The 19,198-nt window shown below is 43.6% G+C and overlaps 1 protein-coding gene across 8 annotated transcripts in view; it reads left to right on the forward strand.

Moving 5' to 3' along the window:
* The first annotated feature begins 277 nt into the window (after positions 1-277).
* Positions 278-19,198, forward strand: part of RAVER2 (ribonucleoprotein, PTB binding 2) — a 38,782-nt gene continuing 19,861 nt past the window's right edge. For 6 of the 8 annotated variants that reach the window (XM_067301362.1, XM_067301367.1, XM_067301370.1 and 3 more), the window contains exons 1-3: positions 278-496; positions 11,617-11,683; positions 15,966-16,435. In XM_067301362.1, the coding sequence (XP_067157463.1) occupies positions 293-496; positions 11,617-11,683; positions 15,966-16,435 (741 nt within the window). In that variant the 5' untranslated portion in view covers positions 278-292. Of the gene's footprint in view, positions 497-11,108; positions 11,412-11,616; positions 11,684-15,255; positions 15,626-15,965; positions 16,436-19,198 lie in introns of those variants that run through there. The other 2 variants (XM_067301365.1, XM_067301369.1) reach the window with 2 other exon arrangements.

Here is a 19,198-nt window from a genome sequence, read left to right on the forward strand (position 1 = left end):
CCCAGCCTGGGGGCGGTTTGAGGCGGTTTGGGTCAGGGCCTGCGCCGGGGCGGCCGTTGGCCGAGCGGTGTGAGGTGGCGGGGGGCAACGCGGGGCGGGGGGCTGCGGCCGAGCCCCTCCGGGGCAGGTGAGGCTGGGTGCGACGTCGGGGGAGAGGGGAAGCGCCCGCCGCCCCGCCGCCGCCGCCGTTCCCGCCTCAGGGCGGGGTGGGGCCTGGCGCGGCTCCCCGCCGCCCCCCTCTCCCTCTCTCCCTCCCTCTGCCCCCTCCCGCCTCGGCCGGGCGCGCTGCAAGATGGCGGCAGCAGCCGAGCGCGGCGCGGAGCTGCCCGCGGAGGAGCCGCCGCCGCCACCGCCGCCGCGGGGGGCCGGGGCTCGGTCGCCGCCGCCGCCGCTGGGCGCCGAGGAGGTGGCGCGGCGCCTGGGCAGCACCCGCCGCCAGCTGAGCAACAGGCGCAAGATCCTGCTGCGGAACCTGCCGGCCGAGAGCAGCAGCCAGGTGCGGCCCGGCCGCGGGGGCGGGGGGCGCGGGGGATGCTGAGGCGGCGGCGGCCGGGGCCGGGCCGGGTCCCGCCGCCCCCTCGCTCGCCCCTTCCTGCCCGGCCGCGGCTTCGCGGGGCGCCGTCGCTGCCGACAGCTCGGGGTTTTTTTTTTTTGGGGGGGGGTGCCCTAAAAACACTTGCTATATGTGTTTTTAAGCGAGCCGCCGTCGGGGGTGGCTCCGCAGGTGGCCGCCAGGCGCTCAAGACTCGGCAAAACGTTCCCTTTTTTTTGTGTGAAAACAGAGCTCGAAAGCTTCAAACCTGCTTCCCTCGCAGAGGATTTATTCTTCTTCCTGGCGTCGGTCTTTCTGAATCCGTCGGTGGTTTGGGTTGCTCTGCGCTTATTGCAGCTGTTAGCGAAAATTAGCGAACTCTTAAAGGGGATGTTAATAGTGCGTGAGTCGGGTTTTTAAATGATTTAGTTGCGCCACCGCTTGCCACATCCTTAAGGGCTCTGAACTGGTGGGTGTATTTAACTTCATGTGCTAGCGTAAAAATATGTGGTTATGGTTTTTATTGTGAAACACTCCTTGTATCTCTTCCTCCTTTTCTCTAAAGTAGAGGTACCTACTCAGGTCAGTACTTACTACCTGTAGGTAAGCGCAGTATATGAAGACTAATACTCTTTCCATAACTTCCATAGCAAGCATCCGTTCTTTCTAGAGAAAATCTTCCACAGATCAGTATAATTTGGCCCAGGCTGCAGGAAGGGCTTGACGTGGCCGTTCTCCACGTCCTGGTCTCGTCCGCGTGGTGCCTTTCGGCCCGTTTAACCGTGCTGCAGCCCCGTCGCGGGTAACTGCATCTTCGCAAACGGGAGCTTTGCTGGGCTCCTGCGGGATGGTCGTGCAGAGCTTCGCCTCTGCTCCTGGCGGCCTCCCCTTGCTAAGTCACCGCTCGGAAAACCCCGCTTATCTCTATCGCCTCGAGGGCCGTCGCGGTGGTGTTGGCGGAGAGGGCTTCCCGGCATGTCACGGCATCCCGGCTGCCGAGAGCCGCAGCTCCGTCACCTCGTCAGACGCTGCAGTGGTTGCGTTAAACCTTGCTGTTTCCCACAGCAAACGCCTCGTGGATTCACATGTGGTCCGGTTAAATACAGATCCGGTATGCGTGGAAACTATCAAATCTGGTGTTGCGTGCTCAGACAAAGAATGCTGCAAGACAATATTAGCGTGAAAGTCTAGTTTTGCAGCCATACGGTATCCTGGAAGTTTGCCCACTTTGTTTTGACGACTTGGAAGCAGCTGAGACCAATGTCTTTCTCTCAATGTGTGAGATTCTTGTGCTGTTCATCTACTGCTAGGCTAGAAGCAAGGTCATACTGCACAGGTCCTGAAATACAGTTGGAAAAGATGTTACTTTAATTTTTAACATAATTGAGCAATTGGTGTTGGTATGTAAAAGTGGAATAATCACAGTGTAGAGAGGAACTTTCTATCCTGGAGTGGTTTGGAAGGGAAAGGTATGTTTGTGGTCAGGCACGTTAAGTATAGCTGTATATTTGGCTGTCATGTTACTTCCATAAATTACCATGAAATTTATCGTATCTTAAATCAAATTAACACCTTTGGTAAACGCTATGCAAAGATGTTTTCTTTGCCACTTTGCTGTTGAAATGGTTGGTTGTCCAAAGAAAATCTGTTAAACTATTGTACAATTTATTCTCTGTAAAGAAAGAGATGAACATCACTGAAAATGCAGTAAAGGCTTTCGGAATAGGATTTCAAAAAGTAATTCTTCATCTCTGATCACTGGAATGCTGGGTTACCATCAGTCCTGGTTATTACGTGAAGGAGTGAAGCCAACCTTTGCTAAAATAGTTTTCCAGTAAGAAACATTTCTTTTGCTGATATAGATATGATTGATGGAGATGTTTGGTTCTGTCAGAAGGTTTATTGTTTTCAAAATGAGAACAGAACTCCTTTTTTTTCAGGTGAAATTAGGTAGTGAGGGTTTTCCTCTGCCTGTTGCAGCTACATATTAACTTTTTCATTTATTATTGTACACGTAATCTTCTGTTACCTTTGGAGTTCCACCTGAGTTAAATTGAGGTTAAAAAAAATTGCTCCTAAGGCCACAGGAAAAGTGTATCTTAGTTGAGAAGTTTCTGAAGCAGAAACAGACAACCACAGATCTGTAGTCTTAGAAACCAAACAAATCGATTTTCAAGTGTCAGAAGTGTTGCCATGTGGCTATGGCGAGGGGGAAAAGGGTGCCCACCTTTGAATCTTGGTAAGTTAGATTTCCCTCTGAATGCATTTGGCCACATCTGTATTCCTAAGAAAATCCAGTGCCTGTTTTTAGGAGGAAGAGCTGTCCAAAGAAAGCAGTCTGTCATTCTCAAGTAAATCGTTTCCTTCTTAGCTTGGTTCATCACGTGCAAGTGTGAAGGGGAAGCAAATTAAGTCAAAATTACTTAGAGAAGATTCTTTCTGCAGTGGCCTTACAGCTCAGTCTGCAGGTATTTGCTAGCAGGTTTAATACTGCTTCAAGCAACTCTCTCACTGCAGTCATGGAGAGAGTTTGGGGTTCTGATTCCTCCAGCGTAGTATCTAGACTGTGCTTCACTATGGCTGCCAAGATCTCACTGTATGCAATTTGAATTTTTTTGCCTTAACGCAATATTTGTGTCTGTAGAGAGACAAACGCACGTTATCAAATGTGGTTCAGTAAACTGACGTAACTGTTGCTGTGATCTCTCTCTGAATCCTAAGACAAAGCACTGTTGCTAGCTGTACAGCTGTATTTTTTTATTACTTTATAGATTGCTGAGAATATAAAATTATGTGGACATTAATTTGTTCCTGATCTGACTGAGGACTCTGTTAGCTGGGTCAGCATTGCTAGTAAAACTGCTTACCAGATCAACTCCTGCCTAAACTAATGCAGTGTTTTCCCTCCCTCCCCCAATCAAAATTTTTTTTATCATTGTGGCCATATGAAAACTGTATTAAAAACTTGTTCAGTTTCTTCTTCTAATAAGGCATCCTTTCTTCTCCCAGCCTGGCCTTCCTTCTCAAAAGCTATGAAAGAGGCGCAATCTGGTGACACACCATGCACTAGGTATTTATTTCAAATGTACTTCAGATTTTGGGGTAATACTGTAGCACTGGCTACTGCTTTAAAGGAGAATTCAGGACATGATTTGGACCAGGCTACATCCTGAATTGCAACTTGCCCTCCTCTTTCTCCACGGATCTTGGTTCCCGGCATCAAGAACACCGCGCTGCATACCAACCTTCGCATACAGGACGTGCTCTCCGAAGAGACGATCCCTTCTCCTCCATCGGCCTTTGCAAAGTATACTCCCCTAACATGTATTTCTTGTTGCAAAAGTGGGGGAGCATCATCTGCTTTTACCAGAGTAATGGTTTTATGGCTCCATTAGGCTAAGAGGCTATAGGCGGCGTCCAAGCAATCCTAGCAGGGCAGTGCTATGTGATGTTTTACAGTAAGGCAGGAAAGGTCTCACTGGTATCAGTGACTTTTCTAAATTGTCAGATGGTGGGTTTGTTCTCATTAGCATTAACATCCTCTGATGCGTTTTCATGGTGAGACTGACATTAATATCAAGGATCTTTGCAGAGAGACATAAAGGTAAGCTTAGCTGCAGTTGTTTCTTTCATTCTGGTCAGTGCTCAGTGTAAATTAGCAACATCCTGGTTGGAGGTCCCTTGCGATAGCTCTGTTGTGCGGGTATCTCTGTGATCCATCAGTTCTGAGGAATCAACTCATACATCTCAACAGCAAGTAACGCAGTTGCGACCTGTGTTGGCAGTGCACAGTGTTCAAGGCATGCAGCACAAAGCGGAGGTCGTTGGATGGGCATGAAGCTGCTCAGGGTGCTCTGGGTCACAGGAGGACCTCTCAGGGCAGAGGGAGTGAAGGAAGTCCTGTCTCCCTTTTGTCCTTTACTGCAGGAGAGATGCCAAGAACTTCGGGATGACCAAGGTGTCATCATCTATGTCCTCATCTATGTCTGATTAATTTCCATGTAAGTAGCAGCTTATAAAGGTGATATAGATTGGCAGTCTGATACTATGGCATACCAGCTGAGATCTCACAAAATTGCTCTTAAGAAGAGTAGAACTTGGTTTATCTTTTTTACTAATCATCACTGAGATGTATAGGAAGATCTCCCGCATCCACTGCTAAAATTAGATGACCAACAAGGGCAGTTCATTTTTGATTCCCCTGTGTGCTCTTTGCAGCTAAGGAACCAGTGATGCATAAGTTGCACTTGCTTTGTGTAGGGTATGAAGTAAAGTAGGGCTGATTAGTTATTTTAATGCTCTGTAATTCTTCTTTGGCACAGCAGAATCTAAAGTCAAAGCATTCAGATGTTGGTAAGGAGCTGGTACAGTCCACTTGTAGGCATTTATTTTGTGTTTTGGGACCTGATGTTGCTCTCCATGTTTTTTTTCCCCCCAGTGTCTGTTCCTGATCTAAAGACAAATCACCACTTAGAATGATGCTGTCTCTGTTTTTTATTTCTTTTCTCTCTGGATTAAGCACAGCTTTTCCTTGTTCCTTTTTGATCGAAAGCCTTTTATGAACTGTGATGTTTTCAGGAAATCTCTCTCTTCCACTCTGTTGTATGCCAGACACTTCAGTAGAAGGGGCCTTTGTGTTTTGGTTTGTCCTCTGTCACACTGACCGACCATGAACGGCTTACTTGCCGGATAGGGAGGAATGCTCATGCCTTAGGATGGACGTGCTTTCTGATTATTGCTTTCCTTTTGCCTTGTGCTCTCGCTCTCTCATGTTGCCTCCTCTGTGTCTTTTTCATGTCATTTAGTTTGCATACGCTCAGGTATACCTAGTACGATGAACTGTTCCTCTTATCAACACGTTAATACGTCCCTGGAAGAGCAGAGGAATATGTTTTTCATTCCTTATCCAGGATAAGCCTGTTGAGAAACTGTTGTTCTTCTGTCTTAATACTTTCTTCTGTTACTGTATTAAAGATCTGTGGAGTGCATGGGTTTTACAAAAGTGAGAGTCAGTTCTTAAAGAAGAAGATACCACTACTTTAGTATGCCCCAAAGGCAGGTTATGGCCTAGGATTACGGGCTTGATTTTATTTCTGGTTTCATAGTTTGTGGCTGTTTGTGGAAACGAAGAGGGAATGCTGTGAGGAAGAGCTTGTGGCCCCAGCTATATGCCCGCTATTCCTGGACACCAGGGCAGGTGGGAGAGCGGGCACACTTGGTCCAACAACCAGTGTTCATGTAAGAATTTTCTTTAAAGCAATGGTGAAAAAAACTGAAAATTTCTTGAAGAGAACATACCTCTGTATGAGTTTCTATGTGCAGCTGGCATGGAGGGCCCAATCCTTGCCCGAATTTTTGCTTCTTACTCATAAAGCTGACAGGAAAGTTTAAACTTGCACCAATCCTTGTGTTTTGTTATCTGAACCTCTTGTTGGTAGTGTCTAGCGCTATAAACCACAGTTCTTGCTCTCCAGCACATTCTCTGTGGTTTTTCCTCAATAACAGGTTATTTTAAACTATGTTCATGTTCTCTTGCTTACTACTGTTTCTCACAACGGACTTTTTTATATATGTCTACGCTGAACTGCATGTGTTGTCATGGGCTCAATGATTTGGTGGTCTAAAACTTTTGAATTAAATGGACATCCCCTTATGGCATTTGTAAATGTAAAGCTTTTTCCTGAGAAATCCTCCTCTTTCCTACTCTGCCTGCACAAATGAAAACAAAGTTTTTTCTAGTTGTGAAATGATTTAAAACATCTTGACTAGCCAGATATGTTATTTGGTTCAACTAGTTAAAAAATAATTGATTCCCATTTCAAGAATGTGTTTCATGAAGTTCAGGCCTTCAGCTACTTACTAGGAGCCAAGTTATAGACCAGGCTCGTACAGTGTTTATGTTGGAAACGCCACTAAAGCTTACTATAGAAGTCTTGCCAGGCACCATTATAATGGTTTAACATTTTTGTTGCCCAAACAACATCATTCAGTATTACATCTAGAGAGAGAAATACTTACTTTTAGGGTGCTGTAGGCTTTATATACAATATATTGTGCCAGCTGATGGCTGAGTATTTCTTGCATGTATTTTTGCTTGCAGTCCTAGGTCCTTGGTATGACAAGCTGATTTTATTAGAAATAATATGTTGAGCTTTCTTGATTTGGTAGATGGGGCAAACATGCCTGCTAATGACTGCCTTTCTTGTGCACATTTCAAAAAGGGAGGTAACGAAGTGCAAAGATGGATCCTCTCTAGGGAAGATGTTCTCTCCCTTTGAGAGATGCTGATTTCAAACAGATAAGACACAGTGAAAACTCATGTTGATAGTTCTTCCACCCAAGACAAGATGGGACAGGCGAAGAATTAAAGTATTTCAAGACCACGTTTCTTACAGTAGTAAATATTACATTTTACATTTTTTTTAAAGTCTGTGTAGTCTATGTTTACAAGTGCTTTCTCTCAAAAAAACATTAGGTTTACAATTTGGTTTTGCTTTTTCTGTGCTCCTTTTGAAGTGCGAGCTGATTATTCTCTAGTTAAGATTTTAGTTTTTACTAATGATTAGATTAACTGGGTTTTTTTAGTTTATTTTGAAGAATTTTGAAGATTTAAGGAACTGTGTAATAGCTAAGCATTATTAGTTACATTTCCGTCCCAGGATGTTTAGTTAGAGCTGCTGGCATGGTCAGTGTGTTTATGCAACTGCTGTTTGCCCCAAACAAGCTTCCTCCGCTGTTTTTCTTTTTCTCTCCATTCCTGCGGCATGTATCGCCCAGCCCGTGCATGGGGACAGATCACATGGGAGCTGCAGCGCGCCGGTTTTCTTCGGCACAGGCACGTCTTGGAGCTGCGCTCATGCTGCACCGTTGTGCCAGGAGCTGGTGCTCGATGTCGTTCCGGGCTCCGGAGCCCGCCGCGGTTCCCTCCTCGGAGTGCAATTATTGAGAACCAAGATACGCGCCGCTGTAAACAGCGCTTGTGTTGGAAACTGCACGAGATTCATTACTGCGATAACTCTGCCAGAGAGCATTATAACAGTTTACAATTTTGGTTACCAAAATATTATTATACAGGACGACGTTCTGTGTACGATGCTCATGGCAACTAGACCTTCTGTGTGTCAGTGGATGTTGCCGTTTTGCTTAGAATTATGATTCAGTAAAATCATTTATTCTTGTAATTGTCAGTCACATTGTTTAGACTGGTAGATTCATTAATGAGAGGAAAAAATCCTTTACGGAATTGCAGAATCACAGAATGGCTGAGGTTGGAAGGGACCTCTGGAGATCATCTAGTCCAACCCCCCTGCTCAAGCAGGGTCACCTAAGAGCATGTTGCACAGGATCGCGTCCAGGCGGGTTTTGAATATCTCCAGAGAAGGAGACTCCACAACATCTCTGGGCAACCTGTGCCAGTGCCCTGTCACCCTCACAGGGAAGAAGTTTTTCCTCATGTTCAGATGGAAGCGTCTGTGTTTCAGTTTGTGCCCGTTGCCTCGCGTCCTGTCGCTGGGCACCACTGGAAAGAGTCCGGTCCCATCCTCTCGACACCCTCCCTTCAGATACTTGTACACATTGATAAGATCTCCTCTCAGCCTTCTCTTCTCCAGGCTAAACAGGCCCAGCTCTCTCAGCCTTTCCTCATAAGAGAGATGCTCCAGTCCCCTAATCATCTTTGTAGCCCTTCGCTGCACTTGCTCCAGTAGTGCCACATCCCTCTTGTACTGGGGAGCCCAGAACTGGATGCAGTACTCTAGATGTGGCCTCACCAGGGCTGAGTAGAGGGGGAGAATCACCTCCCTCGACCTGCTGGCAACACTCTTTCTGATGCAGCCCAGGATACCATTGGCCTTCTTGGCCACAAGGGCACATTGCTGCCTCATGCTTAACTTGGTGTCCACCAGCACTCCCAGGTCCTTCTCCGCAGAGCTGCTTTCCAGCAGGTCAACCCCCAACCTGTACTGGTGCCGGGGGTTGTTCCTCCCCAGGTGCAGGACTCTGCACTTGCCTTTGTTGAACTTCATGAGGTTCCTCTCTGCCCACCTCTCCAGCCTGTCCAGGTCTCTCTGAATGACAGCACAGCCCTCTGGAGTATCGGCTACTCCTCCCAGTTTGGTATCATCAGCAAACTTGCTGAGGGTGCACTCTGTCCCTTCATCCAGGTCATTGATGAAGAAGGTGAACAAGACTGGACCCAGTCCTGACCCTGTCACCCACAACAATCACTCGCCGCTTCTTCCGGGTGTTCCCGCAAGGCACAGGGTCTGTCAGCCCAGTTGCTTCCCTTGAAGTCATGCCCAGCTCCTCCTCAGCCTGGAGGGCACTAAACCTGTTCCTCAATTGCAAGTCTTCAGGAGTAGGAGCAGCGACTCCAACAGCTCCTGGGGAATGTGGTCTGCGGCGTGTCATGACCATACCTGAGGAAGCGTACACTGCTGGGATCGGAAACGAAGGTGCCTTCGTGTGCCCTTCTGCGCAAACTGCTGCGCAAACTTCTGCCTCTGTTCGCTGCCTCTGTTAGCTGCGCTTTAGGAGAAGTAGTTTTGTAATTCTTACACGGGAAAATACTAACTGTGGTGGGGCTTCACCAGCAGGCAGGGTGACATGTGGAAGCAGAAGCCACCGCTCCTGCATGGTGCCACGATGGATGCTGTTGCAGCTGCCTTGCGAAACGCAGGTGCATGGTGATGGTGCCAGGCCACAAGTGGCTGCTGTTTGTTTCTGCCGTGCTCGGGGAAGGCCTTTGCTTACATTCCCAGCGAGCCAAGAGGGTTGCACTGGAGGAGGTGCCTGATTTGGATCACCCGTTTCTCCTCCCAGAGTAAACTGTCCTTCCTGGCCCAAATATTGGGTAACTGCTAGGAGCAAGGGGACAAATGATGTTCAGCACCGTTGGCGCACAGTGCATGCTGGAATATAGTTAAACCTGGTTAGGAGCAGTGGCCTGTTCTTCTGCTTTCCTTGGCAGTCCTTTTCTGGCAGAACAGAAACCATTAAAAAATCAAAAGGATTGCAGTGCTCATTCTTTTCTACCAGACCTAAATGTTGAAAGATGTTGAGGGTAACATTCAGAAAAATGCCCGAGTCACTTGAATAAGAGAGACTTGAATTCAAAAGCTGGCTTAGTACTTTTGAAAATATTATGAAGACTCTTAGTCTAATGTAGATAGATATATACATAAATCTGTTTAATTTGAAGGAGTTTACGTTTGTTTAAGGATCAGTTTGGTGCCTTTTATTTTAGTAAATTGTCGCAAATGGTCCTTATGTGAAAGATGCTTTCACTGAAATCATATATAGACCCAACTGTGGAATTAAAGGTCTCCATCCTGCAATGGGAGCTGTGGGAGCACAGGAACGAGCATCTTCCCGGAAGAGCCTGTTGCAGGATCCTGCCTGAGTTTGCAGCAGTCTGTGGAAATCAGCGTAAAATTATTTTGCTTAAATCAGTTTTTCATTTTCATTACGTTCTCATCACTTTCGACATGAGACCTCGTCATTATCCCATGAAGATACACTCACCACAGGTTATTTTCCTTCTCAATTAAAGTTTCAAACAGTCATTAGGAAATCATCTGAAATCATCTGGTTCACAGAGGATTTTCAAGATAGTGTTAAGAGCCATTTGAAATAATACTTCCTGCTACTTAATCGCCATATAAAAATTTTAAGGTTATTCTTTTAAAATAATGTTTGAAATAGAAAAAGGGGCCACATTTATATTTTTAAGTGGGACAGTAATAACTCCAGTAATAACTCCATTGGGAGTGACTTCAGGGTCGCAATATAGCTGAGCTCTTCAAAGCTTTGGAGAAAGCCCCTTGCTGCTTCAGTCTCGCGCGATTGTGAACAAACTGCTATCATAATCCTCATTAGAGAAATGTCCACGGTCAAAGCACCTACCTGACTCGAACCATTGAATTGTTCCTCGCATATTCTGCTTTTCAGAAACCGCGTTCTTATCACATCTGAATGGAAGATGGCCGGTAGCCTGAGAAGCACTGTCATGTATTATTAACGTAGTATTTGACAGCTGTTAACTAGTGAAACTAGAGATTGGTGTTCACATGACTAAAAGGTGTACACCTGATACCAGCCAGATAGGACCCGATTAACCTCTAAGCGGTATCTCTTGAATTAGCAAACCTGCGGGTAGACTGAGCTCCTGGAAATTGTCTGCAATGGCACTTTCAGATAAAGTTTGTTCATTAGTCTGCTTACTCAAACCGTGTTTTGTTTTACTGTATGGGACTTACCCCACTAAAAGGTTAAATATGTCCAAGTTAGTACTAACTGCCTCTTCCGGGGGCTGATTAATGTTCGTCTCTTCACTCTTGCGGTTGAGCTGGTAATAGTTCATGTTTTTTGTGGGGCACCCGCATACATTTTGCTGTAGGAAACCGGGACACAACACACCCCTTCTGTGCTCCCTCCTCCCCGACCCATCCCATTCGCCTTCTCTTTCCCCGTTAATTACTCTGAGCGAATAAAGTCAAGGGGTTCGTCGTTGACCACCTGTCTTACTGACAGAGGATACTTCCCCAGGGGGTTTTCTGGGCAGAATTCATTGCGAGTAGAAAGAATATCCATTATTAAAGGAGTGAAAATCTGCTAAAATGAACTTGAGCAATTAGAGGCAAGTAGAGTAACTGTTGCATTTGATCCTGGCCTTGCTTGCCCTCAGTAGACGGCATGATGTGGTGTTGCTGATATCTCTGGTCTATGTAATGTTTTAACTATGCTAGCTGTGCTTCTGAGAAACTGTGTTTTTTCCTATGTAGTGAACTGTGGTGTAACTCATCTTTATCAAAAGACAGTCAGCAAGACACCCTGTTGTGCCTATGTGCCTTTATATAATGAAATAAATTTATCAAATTCAGTAAGTTCATTTTTCATATGAGATAAAACATGGCTGCAAGATTATAACAAGCTCTTTTGTAAACAAATATTTGATAGTGTTTCCATGGTGACTTTTTCTGTTTATTGGGAAAGTTTTAGTTCAAAAGATGAAGCTGAATTTATACACTTATTTATTAAGTCTGGTGAATTGTTTTTCTGATGTTGCTTGTACTTGTCTCTTTCAGGAAATCCATGACTTATTTAAAGATTATGAAATAAAGTATTGTTATGTGGACAGAAATAAAAGAACAGGTAAGAACTTAAAATCTTCCAGTGTCATACGTGTCCATGCTGTGAGGAAATTAGGGAGGGACATCTGCCATGGGTGAAGTCACCCGCTTATCTGCCAGCGCATCATGCGATTACCCCTCCGTGGGTTTTTTGGCTGTAGAGTTTGTCAGCTTCTACCAAAGTCAATGGAAAACTGGAGAACTTATTGACGTCAATGAAAAGTAGATTGGCCCACTGTGGTATCTTTTGGGCATTCCCCTTAATCAGTGTCTTTTTGGGACAAAGTGAACCTAAAATGGCTAATATCCTGTGAAAAATTAATCCTGAGGCCTCCCTTAGGACAAATCTTCACACATATGTATGACTTGAGCAGAGGAAAACGTATCTAGCTCCAGATGCCTTTATGTCAGGTAATATAAGCCAGAAGCACTTTCTTTTAGCCATACTTAAATCTTTGAAGGAAACATTTTCTTTAATAATATTAAATCCTGACATTTTAAAGTTTTATCTTCCATTTAGAAATTAATTTTCTAAGTAGGGAATTCACAGATCTCTAGTGGCTGTGAGATACAGAGCTGGGCAAACGTTTCTCTGCCCGTCCCTGTCCTTCCAAATCGTCCTGGGTACCACGCACCGCAGCCTGGGTCATCTCCTGAGGCGACCTTGCGTTGCAGGGCCAAGTCTCAGTGCGGTGTCTGTGCCAGGTTTCAGGCAGGATTTTGCCAGGATAATGGTGTTTCTGGCCCTCAGGAGCAAAAGTTTGTGTGTTAGTGTCCAGTTATCTTGCGAATTTGATTTGATAGCTGTAAGGCAAGTGTGTGGGGGAGGTACTATAATCTGCTATCTATCAACAGTCGTATCTATGCGTTCAATGTGATGGGCATATTTGGAAAATACAGCTGGTTGCAGCTGTTGGGAAAGAGTGAGAGAAGGGTGAATTTTACCATTTCATTTAGATCCTCTCATATATAACTGTTTTTTACTACATACATGTCAAACTTGCATATTCATGTGTATTTTTGTATGTTTTACTGCATGCCTCTTCAAATTCTGGTGGCTGCAGTACACTTTTGCTTTTTGCTTCTCCTTTTGATAGAATAAATTATTTTATCTCGGGATTCAGGAGTTTTAAAACGGCTTAATGTCACAGAATCTTAACATGTTGCTATACAATCAGCAAAGGTTGTTTGAGTCTCTCAGCTCTACAGGCTCATGTTCTTAATATTAGAGATTATTTTTGATATTAGTAATTTTGCTTTGCAAAATTTGCTAGTGGTTTTGTTTTGTGTCTGTGGGTGGTTATCTGTGCTTATTTTGTCTCGTTTAAATAAGTACCGACACATCAGAATAGTCATCCACCCAAAAGGTCTTCAGATATGTAGTGCAGTATGAATTACTCGTGTAGGGAACTTCATTTGTATTGGTTTTTTTTGTTGTTGTTGCTAGATACATTTAGTGTCTTTTTAGTTTGATGGAAGTAATCAGAACTTTGTAGAGCATTGTGGTCTTTTGAATGAGTTCTAAAATTCTTCTGAGTAAAAACAGTATTTTCACTTTACTATACAAACTTATTTAAAATTGGTGATGAACTCACAGAAGTAGCCATAAGTGACCTGAAAACTTTTGGAAAACAAATTTTATCTTTAAAAAAACTAACTGAATTTTTAAACTTGTTTGTCATCTATCCATACCTTTTGTGTAACCATTCCTAGAATACCAAATATTATCCTGTTACACAAATCTTGCAGTGCTATGTCAAAATTCTGGATTGTACAGCAGTGGTGATTGCCTCGTATTTTATATCTGTTTCAGAACCAGATTGCCCATTTCCTCACAATCTTTTGAATTACTACAGATTGTAAAATCCTTTGCAAATGCGTTGTGTGTTTGTACAAGCTGATTGCTTGCATGAGCCGTAACAACATTCACTGGAACAGCACAACTGAGATCTCAAATATTATGTGTTTGTCCATAAGATTATACTCAGTTCTTTATTTGCTTTGTGAATTAACACAAGATAGTCACATTTGTGGCACAGTTCAGATACGACTTTAAAATACTCTGTGGATGTTTATATTTTATTTAGAAATCCTCTTTAGACTGTTGTAAGGTTTGATTATTTAGACATGAAAGAAAATGTTAGCATTTCTGCCTCTGAATAGTGTCATCTTACAGTTCATTTGCTTTTTTCACTTGTGCAGTGGTGTTCGTAGAAACGGATGATTAATAGGTGATCTGGAATAAAAGATGTTTTCTGTTCAAAGAATAATCTTGCAACCAGAGCTTCCTGGAGTTGAATTTCAGGAAGTGATCCTATTGCAGGAGGATAGGCTTTGGTAGGACTAGCACGAGTTTACCCAGAGTCATGGTGTGGTTTATTCATAGAAAGGATCAACAAGAGAGTTTCAACAAAATAACTGTGCTTAAAAAAAAGAGAGAGAGCAAAAAAAAGTGTTGTGTAAGTAATCGTACCAGGATGCCTGATTTATGACTGTGAATTCTGCGCTATTCTTAGTTTGGGGATAGTTAAGAATACTGGATGTATTTCTTGGCTTGAGTTCTTCCTACAGAAATGATAATTGCATAGCGAGGAGGAAAGCATTCTTTATACTTGTTTCTGGACAAGTGAGACTCCAAATTTGGTTGTAGGATAAGAAAATACAGTTACCGCAGTTCTCAGGCTGTGGTTTCGAACAAGTTTCTTACACTGAGTCTTGTTGCTGCCGACTTCCTCTTCTGTCTTCGGACCTTTTTGACTGGGCTCCTCGGCTTTGTTATCCTGGTTGTGTGCGTCCACCGAGAGAGGAGTCAGGCGAGGCGGATTGGGATTGGAGTAAACGTCCTTGCTTGGCGTTTGAGATGTGGGGAGATTCTGCATCACCTGGGCTAGATGCGATGTGGTGGCCAACGTCTGTACCCCAAAGCGTGGGCCGGCAGGACTTTTTAAATAGTGATGTCCACAGCATAGCTCTGAGTTTTCCTGGCTTTTGCTTCTTGAGATTGAGAAATGTTTGCGTTTGAGGTATCTGAATAAATTCGTGGCCATAAGGCAGGGTGAGGTACCTTTGCTGCAGTTCTAGCAAGGTCAGGCAAGACTTTGCAGAGCTCCAAAGAACAAGAGATTTTCCTCCTGGGGAATAAGGGTCCTTCTCATGAGTATCATTAAGGCAGACTTGGAATAGACTGAGCTAACGACCTGAGCTTTCTGGATTATTTCAGGAGCGTTGCTGGCTTAAATTAATCTCCCTCTAGGGATGTGGTATTTCCTCGGTGTGGCAGACGGTTGGATGGCATTTGAAAAGTTTCAGGCAAAACCTGGGATCAAGTTTGAAGGGAAACCCTTGATACCCTTTGTGTGGTAGCTTTCTAATAGGCTAAAGACTGGCAGAATTCGTTTATCAGATGCTCAGAGAAATTGTGCATTTTCTTTGTCGGTTCTGGCAGGCACATTTTTAAGCAAAGCTAACCTTCCAGCCTCTCGTGTATTAGGCCTATAGGTCGAAGCCTACATACGACATATAGTAGAAGAAACTCCATTGGAATTTCTGGACTTTCAGTGTTGCCCTTTCTCCTGCTGTTTTAATGGATGGTATTTTCCCTCCTGGTTTCCTTGTCCCAGTAATGAAATTTCAAACAAACTACATATGCGCAAGTGCTTTTGAGATTTGCATGTACTTGTTTAAAGGAATTCATAAGATATGTATTAGTTTGAGAGTTTTTGGTGAGTAATTCCCTCTAAAATGTTTTCTTTTAGAGGGAAAGGGAATTGTTCAGAAGACCTGCAGACTTGATACAGCATCTTTCACACATTTCTATTAATTTTTATTCCCGAGTTAGAATGTTTTAAATGCCATAAGGACTTGAAACCTAAAAAAGATCCAGTAACCACAAAGTGAGAATTTATGGATGCTATCTTCAAAGAAATTCAGTTGAAGCAGGGATATGTTGACCTCAGTGGAAAATGTAACTACTCTTTGTTTACCAAATGTAAAATATTGTTGGATACTAAGTAGTGAGGGTGTATATGTTTATATACACACTCACATTTAAAATCTTTGAATTAATTAGATATAATGTCTGGCTGATAATGGCAGATTTTAAAATATATAATACAAATGTATAAATGCCAGCATTCCTGGCTCTGTATTGCTTCCTCATGATAAATTCAAAACTCCTGTTTTTCCTCTGTGACTTACATTGGCGAGTTTTGGGTTGGCTTGGGGGTGAGACAGGCTATCGTAATTACTTACGTAGCCGGAAGGAAGCTATGGTAGATAATGTAACTTGTTTTGGTCTTTTACAGCGTTTGTTACTCTGTTAAATGGAGAGCAGGCTCAAAATGCAATTCGGAAGTTTCACCAGTATTCTCTCCGGGGAAAAGAAATATCAGTGCAACTCCAACCAACAGATGCTTTGCTGTGCATTACTAATTTGCCCATTTCATTTACGTTACAAGAGTTTGAAGAACTTGTGCGTGCGTATGGCAACGTGGAGAGGTGCTTTTTGGTCTATAATGAAGTCACTGGCCATTCAAAGGGCTACGGCTTTGTGGAGTATATGAAGAAGGACTCTGCTGCGAAGGCGAGACTGGAACTGCTGGGGAAGCAATTAGACGAGAACACGCTCTTTGCACAGTGGATGGATGTTAATCAGCTGACTCCAAATCTTATTCACTCTAAGTGCCTTTGTGTAGATAAATTTCAAAAAGACTATGCTGATTCAAAAGAACTGATGCAGACTTTCTCACTAAAATATAAACCTGTGTTCTGCCAGGTATGTTGAGTTTGTGCCTTTTGGAAGATCAAAGTTATGACCTAAATAGCTCTATGTTTGCATACTGCACTGCTTGCTGTTTTGTCTTTTTATTCTTCATTTAAGCAGTGAATGGGTATGCATGTGCATTGCAGTATATGATGTGGTACAAATGTTTTATTGGTATGAGTTTGCAATGATTGGTATAGATCGTCTGGGAATTCTGCAGGAGACCACTCCCATGAAGTGCCAATAAAATGTTTATAACACATCCTGTCTTCATGTATTTTATTGAATGTTATTTCAGAAATATTTTAGAGCTTTTAAAGTAAATGTTAATAAATGGTTTTATTGCTCAGAAAAGAAATCCAGAGTATATGAGCACCATAAGTGCAACTGTGTAGATTGTGGAGAATATATATAATTAATATCTTTTAGAAACCTCTGAAAATATCTACTGTGTTTTTTCCATGGCTTGGGATCTCATAGTTGCGGGCGTGCTATTGATTGAAATGCTACATCTTTTGGGAAGCTTGCAGGTACGGAAGAGGTAGATCATTGCTTGTCTTTGCAAAGATAAAGGTTTCCTTCTCCTCTGGGCGGCCTGTGAGATACTAAACAACAAATAAAACGTTGCTCGCAGAAGTCCTGCAGAGCAGCGCACCATAGACAGGCAGCAGCAGGAAAGCTGTATTTATAGTCACGCAGTTGGGTATGATTTCACTTGTTTTTTGTTTTATTAAGTATCTTGGAAGGCTGCTCAGGGATTAGCTTCAAGGATAAGCAGCCAGGGATTTTGAGCGTCTAAGATCAGGAGGTCCATCAGACTGTCTGGTCAGACCACCTGCAGGCCATTATGTCTCCCCAGAGCCTCTTTTGGAGCCCCGGGAGCGTGCACTTGGCTGAACCGTATCCTTGCGCTGGCTTCGGCCAAACGCATCCAGAGGCGGATGAATTGCAGGGAACTTCCCAGCAGCCGCCCGTCCCTTGTCGCTGCGCGCTTGGGTCTGTCTCCTCGGCTGGCCTCCGCTTCGCTCCGCTGGTGCTTGTTTTGTCTGTCTTTCCCGGCCCGAGGAGCCTGTGCCCCCCTCTGTTTGCTTCCTGTAAGAAGGCGTTACACACTGTAGCCAAGTCCCTGCTCAGTCTTTTTTTAATTAGCTGAACAGATTGATCTTTTAAAGCCTTTTACTGTAGGCCATCTTCCCAGCTGTCAGATAATCCTGCGGCTGTTATCAGCGCCCTCAACAGTTTTTCAATGTTTTAAAATTACAGAGTTCAAAGACTAGCAGATTTCTTTGATAAAGACTGTTTGCCATAACACTGCTCAACTGTGCAGTTAGCAGCCTTTAAAAATTGACTTTCACCTTGCTCCTTTAATCCTAATGATACGTGAGTCACCCCTGGCATAGGCGGGGAGGAGGTGTTCGTGTATGCATTGGGTCAGGTAATGGCACTAGGTACGTGTTTATAAAATATAGGAATTAAACAGTATGCTTTTGTGTTGTAAAAGAGACACCCGGTCAAAAATACATCCAAAAAAACATTCTTGGCATGCTTTCATGTTACCTCTCACTTGTATAAATACATTTTATAATAGACTTTTATAATAGGTCTATTGTAGATAGTAGTTATATAAAAGTATAGATAGTAGATATATAATCTATCTATAGTAGGTATGTAGTATCTCTATAAACTGTTTATAGTATATCTACAGTAGATATATAATCTGTTATAGATAGTAGATATATAATGATAGAAGGAATGTAGGTTTAATTGTGATCATTTATGATTTGTTCTCAGTGATTCTCAGAGGACAGATGTGATTTACTCTCCATCACGCCTCCCGTTTCCCCTGGGCAGGGAAAAGCCCTGCCGGGTAGGGGAGGCTCTCCGCAGCCAGGGCTGTCGGGCCGCAGCCGGCGAAGGCAAGGGGCGCTGGCCGCTGCGACAAGCCGAGCGTCCTGTACCCGCCCCGTGCCTCTGTATCAGAACAGCACTAGTTAATTCTGCTTTTATGAATGAGATGATCTAAGAATTAAGTGCAAAGAAAGGCAAGAAAGGAAGACCGAGAAGCGGTGGGAAAAGCAGTGAGGGGTTGTGGCACAGTATGCAGAGAGGTAAGAGAGGATGGAGCAGCAGAAACCTGGGGGGGTTCAAGGGGGAACGACTAGGCAGAACGCTTTAGCTTCATCTAGGAAACCTTTGTTAGAAGAATTAATACATTTTAGAAAAACAATATGTTCAGTCTCACTCTTGGTTTTTTACATTTTGATTATTACAGTGTGTGTCTTCTCCTTCCATTTCTTAGTCATGGTGAATCCAACCTTCAAACCACTCGTGCAGTTAGGTTCTCTGGCGGTCATTTTGATCGTTGTGCCCAGCTCCTGTTACGGCTTCTCTGACGTAGCTATCTTGTACTTCTTTTCTTCCTTCTGCTGTTAACTCTGATGCCATATTTCATCATGTAAATATGTGTGAATTAAAATTCTTAGTTGAACTCAATAGAGCCCTTTTTTCTTTTTCTGATTTATTTCATTTTATTCCTAAGTTTACATCCTTTATTTTATTTTTTTTTTTTGAAAACACTTTTATTTCTCCTCTATTGAAAATGGAAGCGTTCTGTCAGGAAGAGCTGAAGCCAGATATTTATGCATGGTTCTTAGAAAACTGGCATTGCCTAGGAGGGACTTACAGGAACATGTATCATCATCTACTTCTTTGCTTTAATGGAATGAACAACTCCTCATTCCTTTCCCAGGTCACCTTTAAATTGTAGCTAGGAGC

The sequence above is a fragment of the Apteryx mantelli genome, chromosome 8 (assembly GCF_036417845.1).
Source record: "Apteryx mantelli isolate bAptMan1 chromosome 8, bAptMan1.hap1, whole genome shotgun sequence".
In the NCBI taxonomy this organism is placed as follows: domain Eukaryota; kingdom Metazoa; phylum Chordata; class Aves; order Apterygiformes; family Apterygidae; genus Apteryx; species Apteryx mantelli.